At 45.2% G+C, this 6772-nt stretch overlaps 1 protein-coding gene across 1 annotated transcript in view; it reads left to right on the top strand.

Moving 5' to 3' along the window:
- The first annotated feature begins 4649 nt into the window (after positions 1-4649).
- KCMF1 (potassium channel modulatory factor 1) overlaps positions 4650-6772 on the top strand; it is a 397476-nt gene continuing 395353 nt past the window's right edge. Inside the window, exon 1 of the mRNA XM_086961817.1 lies at positions 4650-5179. Coding sequence (XP_086817943.1) covers positions 5164-5179 — 16 coding nt within the window. The 5' untranslated portion in view covers positions 4650-5163. The remainder of the gene's footprint in view (positions 5180-6772) is intronic.

Here is a 6772-nt window from a genome sequence, read left to right as displayed (position 1 = left end):
TCGAATAGTCATCCTTATACTTTAGTGGTGAATGAGGGTGAGGTGGAAGAAGCCATCAGTAAAATGACAAACAATAAGGCCCCTGCCTGATGGCGTACCAGACGATCTTTTTAAATCCAATATAGCAATATGGTCTAAAGTCTTATCTAATGTATTTAATAGAATTTGTAAATTCGGTATCCCAACGACCTGGTCGCAATCGGTCCTTGTACCTATTTTTTAAAAAATGTAACAGAGGTGACCCGGGTAATTACCGCCCAATTTCCCTTATAGATTCTGCAGTGAAGGTGCTAGGCAAAGTGGTTCTGTGTAAATTAACTGATTGGCTCGAGGAAACGAACTCTCTGTCAGCATTACAGTTAGGGTTCAGAAAGGGGCGCAGTACGATAGATCAAAGCCTCAACCTCCAATTGCTGATTGGGAAGTATACCATAGCGAAGCAAGGCTGCTTGTATATAGCATTTATGGACCTGTCCTCGGCCTTTGACCGAGTGAACAGGTCCAAGCTAGACCGTATTTGGTGTTGGCTATTTATTAGATAAGGGCTTAATATCCGTTGCCAATGCTACTTTACATTTATTTACATTTTCAGCACTTTGAATCGATTAACTAACCAATGCCTTTTTGCTTACTGTATGTCGTTTTTCTGGGATTACATGATTTGTGTTTAAGGCTGCAAGAAACAAATGAAGGAGTATTACCCGATGAGTGGGATGAAGGCTTTCCAAACGTGGAATCAGTGTTCCTTGTTAAAAAAAACCCTCACTCACCACCTAGTGGTGACTTGCTTCATCATCGGGGTCCACCCAAGTGGCCTAGCGTCACCTGGGTGAGCTTCGACACCTGAGTTGCAGTGGAGCAGGTTGTGAAGTGTGGGTGCAAACAAAAAAAGTTGGAGTGTTAAAAATTGTCCTGGTTTATAACTTTATACAAGGATTTTATTAAGAAAGCAACTGGACAATGTTAAAATGAAGGTGAGATACTGGAAGGAGAGTTACGACCTACGTATCTCAATTATGTGTTGGTCAACATGTTTCTACCATTAGGGGTGATCCCCGGTATTCATCAGGACCATCCACCGCTAGCCGAGCGGTGGATGGTAGACGTAGGTGAGCAGCCTCTCTCCACAACAGCCAACTAATATGTTGTACATCGTGAAGCACCTACCCCCCTGCTCGTTGAAGCCTAACAGGAGAACTCCTCTAGTTTTATTGACACCCTACATTTTTAGGAGTGTCTTCCCATTGGAATATTTTTCCTCTGGATGACAAAGGATTTAGGACAGGGTGAGTCTTTTAGGGGACCCACACCTCCCACTTCCTTTTTTTGGTCCTGATGAATACCGGGGATCACCCCTAATGGTAGAAACATGTTGACCAACACATAATTGAGATACGTAGGTCGTAACTCTCCTTCCAGTATCTCACCTTCATTTTAACATTGTCCAGTTGCTTTTTTATTAAAATCCTTGTATAAAGTTATAAACCAGGACAATTTTTAACACTCCAACTTTTTTTGTTTGCACCCACACTTCACAACCTGCTCCACTGCAACTCAGGTGTCGAAGCACACCCAGGTGACGCTAGGCCACTTGGGTGGACCCCGATGATGAAGCAAGTCACCACTAGGTGGTGAGTGAGGGTTTTTTTAACAAGGAACACTGATTCCACGTTTGGAAAGCCTTCATCCCACTCATCGGGTAATACTCCTTCATTTGTTTCTTGCATTTCATGACCTGGGGATCAGGAGTATTCCTCGTCCAGTGTCCACGGACACAATCCCTTACTCTCCATATATGTTTCTGGTATTGTGTTTAAGGCTCTCATCTTTAAAGGTTAGCTGCGATCCATAGATTGGAACTTTTAATGCGGCCCTGTAGCATACATTCTCCCACATTTCACCTCTGTAGGAAGTCATAATAAAGTGAAGTCAGGGACTATTTTATCACAAAACCCCAACCTCCACCAAACTTTTGCCATGTGGCATCCAGCTAATGACCAAATAACAAGTGAAGGAATCGAAACGAAATCCAGGTGCAGTCTCTAAAGACACCTCTCATCATACACTATCTCCTTTTAACCGGATATACTACAAACAAAGGACGCTGATAGAATAGACTTAAAAAACGGCTACTTAATCCACCATTTTAAGGCAGCCCATCAAATTGACTCAAATGCAGTTAAAATAGTTACTAATACATAACTGTAACACTGGGCCTGAGGAAAGGCAGACCACCCAATCACAGACTGTACAAACTTGGCCTGAGGTGCCTATAATTTTCTGTCTATGGAACGGGCTGAGAGAAACAACCACCATAAAGACCCAAGAACCATACAACCCTGTGCACCAAGTGGCCACAACACAAGGAAAGGGACCCTCAGCCCTACTGTCTAAAGATACAAGGCCTAAGGCAACAGTTGCACAGTATGGAGCCACTGAAAATGAAGGGCCTCATAGGAGTCATTCCCACTGTTGATCTAAACATTATGAACCAGTAAACGACTGGCATGCACCCAGCACACAGACAGGCCCTGAGGCTGCTGCACCAGACTTGCACATGCAATGTAGCTATAGCTTGCCGACCACACCAAACCGCAGCCCCTAGCTGCTGCACATTTTCATTCAATTAAAGATTCATTAGGAGAAAGAAGAAAGAAAAAGAAAGAGAGAGACTAAAGGAGAGAACAAAGGAAACAGAGAACAAAGGCGAAGGGAGAAAGAGAGGGAAAGTGAAAGAAAGAAAGAACATAAGAAGGGAAGGAAAGAAAGAAGGCTAGAAAGTATAAAAGAAAGAAGGCTAGAAAAAAAGGAAAGAAAGAAGGGAAGAGAAGAGAAGGAAAGAGAGAGAAAGAAAGATAAGGAAATAAGTAAAGAAAGAAAGCGAAAGAAAGACACGAAAAGAGAAAGAAAGAAATAGAAAGAAAGAACATGAGAAGGAAGAAAGGAAAGAAAAAAGAAAGAAAACAAGAAAATAAAGGTAGAAAAATAAGGTAAGAATGAAAACAGAAAATCAAAAGAAGGAAAGAAAGAAAGAGAAAGAAAGAAAGAAAACAGAAAAGACAGAAAGAAGTGACCTGAAGAACACCGCTGTAACTGACTTTTATCACTGACCGTGATTGTACCCATAGACCTACGACAGGCAAGCTACATACTTACATCTATGACTTGATGAAGACCTAGCAGGATAACTAAGTGTAAGCTGCATGGACATGTAAACAGGGTATTTACCTCTAGCTTCCCTGAGCAACCACCCAGAAACAGTCACCAATAGCCTGCAAAACACGGCATCCTTGGCAAAGATTCACAAATGCCTTGCAAAGGGCAAAGACATCTAGCACTAGCAACTTAAAGACACACTAGGATAAAAAGTCCAATCAATTACCCTCACCACCACGGTCAAACCATTAACAAAATCTCTGCAACCCCATGGAGAGTTGTTGGCAACTATTAGAAAGCTACTTTACCAACTGGCAACAGCATTCTGTCAGTTCCTGTAAAAGAGCATCAAAGCTACCACCTGAAGAGCGTCTCACAACCTGACTGGAGTGAAACCTCCATCTTCACACCAAGGATCAAGAAGCACCCATGGCATTTCAGAATAGGCAACAATATGCTCACTATCAGCATCCTGATCCACTTCTGAGCACTGCTTCATCATGCCCCCTATGCCTCTACATATTACATGAGCGTCTAGGCAGTGGCTCATTGTCGATCTTTCAGTGGCCCACACAACACTAACACAGCCCACATTTAGACCCATTGGCGGCACATTCAAGAAGCCTCCCACGTGAGAGATGAACTTGCTGTTGCTCCACTGAAGGCAACCGGGTTTAGAGGTGGCCTAGAGGGAGTCAAAAAGTGTACAAGTTGATCCAAGACTGCGTTCGAACAGTAAGGGAACACAACAAAGGCCAGCTTCTAAATTGAATCCACCAAAGCTCCTGAAGTACGGTTTGAATTTTGGACTGTAACCACAATGTTTCCCAAGCATCAGCAAGATTGACCACCCCATACTCTCTAGAAATGATCCCAGAGTATGCTATCAGTACTTGAGCAATGAAATCCTGCTGCAGCTGGCCCAGTGACCCACCGCTGTCCTGGTGATTTGAAACAGATAGACTCACAGTGGTGTCTTCCGTTGTTTGTTTCATTTTCCACTTCTGGGTTGTTTGACTTTTGTTATTTGGGGAGGAATGTAGTGTCTTGAGGACAGGTCGGAGAAGACCCCCTCTCCCAGAGGGCTATACCTACATCTTCCTACACTCATCCTCCTTCAGCGTGGTCACTAAGGTGACCCTGCAAATAAAAGGGAACTGGAAGCATATACCCTCACTCCCGTTATCCTTAGTAAACTCGTCTACCTGCTTTCTTATATTAATAAGATGCAGGCCTATCCCACAACACAACTTAAATAAAAGTGAAACATGTTTAAACGAGCAAACGTATTAAAGTCGTTGAGGTAAGCCATTTGAGGTGGGTAAAAGGTTTGCAAAAGGAATGTACAGATCGAAGTCTATGGGCGCATTTCATCTATTAGGTGGATGATAAGATTCTTAGTTACCGACACCATCCAAATGATGGTGTGCTGTCAGACCTAGAGGTTCAGTGTGCATAATTGCGTTAGGAATCGAGGCGGTGGGGCGCGGTCCTGGTGTGGCGGTGTCGAGGGTCAGGGAGACGATGTGGAGTTGCTAGATGAGAAGAGGGACGCTCCGACTGAAAGGGCGGTCGGCGTGAGGCCCCGTTCTTCAGATTTGGTAGAGAATAAACGTATTGCTGCGTCTGCAGTGGCTGTGGTGTAGTGTGAGAGCGGTAACACAAACGCTATGCCGAGAAGCCGGTAATCCGGCTTGTGAGCTCAGAGATGGGCTGTACGGATGAGCGTCCTCCCCCTCCCCTGTGACCCGGCAGGCCGCGTCGCTCGCACTTCCTCTTCCTCTGGCCGGGCTGCCTGTGACACAGCGGCGGAGGCGGGGCTGACGGCGCTGAGAGCGAACAGGGCCTGCGAGCACCGGCGGCGAGCACGGTGTGGCCGTGAGACGGAAGAGAACCGGGCTTGAGCCGCCCTCACCACCCAGCGGCCCTTTGTTTCCGGGCTGCCTTCTGAGGTGCTGGGGAGCCCCGGGGAGGAGCAGCGCTGCCCGGCGCTCGCAGCGGCCTAGGATGTCCCGACATGAAGGTGAGTTACGTAGGGTTGGTTGGTGACACTCGCCGTGGCTAGAGGGGAAGTGTTGGCTTCATCCGAGTGCCTATTGCTTTTGAATGTTAATGACCTCCCTAGCGGCTCGCTTTTAGACAGCGGGTGCACGAAATTGGGATCGAGGTTCCATCTGTTCTAGTGTGTTTGTGGAGATGCCGGGGTGGGCGATTTTGAAGGGACAGTACTTCCCGACAGGTGTTGAAAAACGACACTGAACATTCAGTACCTCACACTCAATAAAATGTAGAAACCCCACCCCTTAGAAGTCCCGTAGCTTTTGAGTGGGACAACCTCCGTTCCACCACACCATAACGTTTATTTGATGATGGTAGCCTCCTTCCTACGTGGATTTTCGACCTACCTCCCACCCCTTCCCGCAAAGCACGCACACGCCTAGACATCCCAGTTACGCGCAAAATAGGAAGAGGTGGAAGGCCTATTCCTTTGGGCTAAAGCTTCCTCATACTTTAGAGTCTTTGGATAGGAATTGGACCTTCTTCTGTCCGGGGTCTGCACAGTATAAGCCTTTAGCTCTGTCAGAGGGGGCAGAATTATAATCTAGCCAAACAAGTTTAAATATGAAGTTTCGTTAAGTAACTCCAAGACGATAGGGTCGGACTGCAAACCAAGGTCAGTCAAAGAAAAACGTCAAAACAGAGAATGCTTGAGTGCCTGATTAGAATAGGGCAAAACCTAGTTTGTTCAAGGCACCCCCACCCTGCTCTGAAAGCAGGTCTCAAGCCCGGGATTGGCAGAGTGTCAGAATGGAGAGTCAGACCCAGGAACTCATATCGCCACTTGTTGGTTATATCGTAATACAACGTTGTGATATGTCATACATTCTGCTCAAAAGTACCGTGACAAAAATGGTAGCATTATTGTTTCTTCACCAATGAGTGTGATATGCATATGTTCTCTGTCCTCAGTCATTATTATGGATGCCTTGTAACCTGTAATCAGCCATTTTCTCTGGCTGTGCTGAGGCATGCACTTTGTTTATATGCATCAGAAGATGGCAGGTCAATAAAACCCAACCCTCGGGGTGCCCTTCGTGCCGAAATCCCCAGGAATCTATAGGCCATGTTTTCTTTGCCTGCCCGGCTTATGCCAGACTTAGAAATGGTTGAAACCCGTGTGCAGGCTCATAGGGACATCAAGCTCCAAAGAAGCTTTAAGAATTTTAAAACATGATGCCAGGCCCGTTTTTGTTGCCTGTGCAATAGCCACATTTTTGGGCCAGTTTTGGGCAATCAGGAGGAGGGCTTAGTATAGCCAGCCACTGTATGACTAAGAAGTGTAGTAGACCACAATTAGTTAATGGGGCTTAATTCCACCCTAAGCTTTCTAATTTTAAACTATTTGATTTGACTGCATTTTAAATGAAAGTTTTAACAATTGTCTAATGTTTGTAAGGGTGCTATTAGCCACTAAAGCTAACTATTTGCATGTTCATGAGTGTACCCTAGAGGGCCCTAAGTTTCAAATAGCATCCGTTTTTATTTAGTTTTAGACTTTGTTGTACGCTGTTCATCATGTTCTACCTTGTAGTTCTTCTTCTTTTATGGTTCTTGT

This window comes from Lissotriton vulgaris, chromosome 3_1 (genome assembly GCF_964263255.1).
Source record: "Lissotriton vulgaris chromosome 3_1, aLisVul1.2, whole genome shotgun sequence".
NCBI lineage: Eukaryota > Metazoa > Chordata > Amphibia > Caudata > Salamandridae > Lissotriton > Lissotriton vulgaris.
The sequence above is the reverse complement of the archived record's forward strand: the minus strand, read 5'-3'. Positions and strand labels throughout refer to the sequence as shown.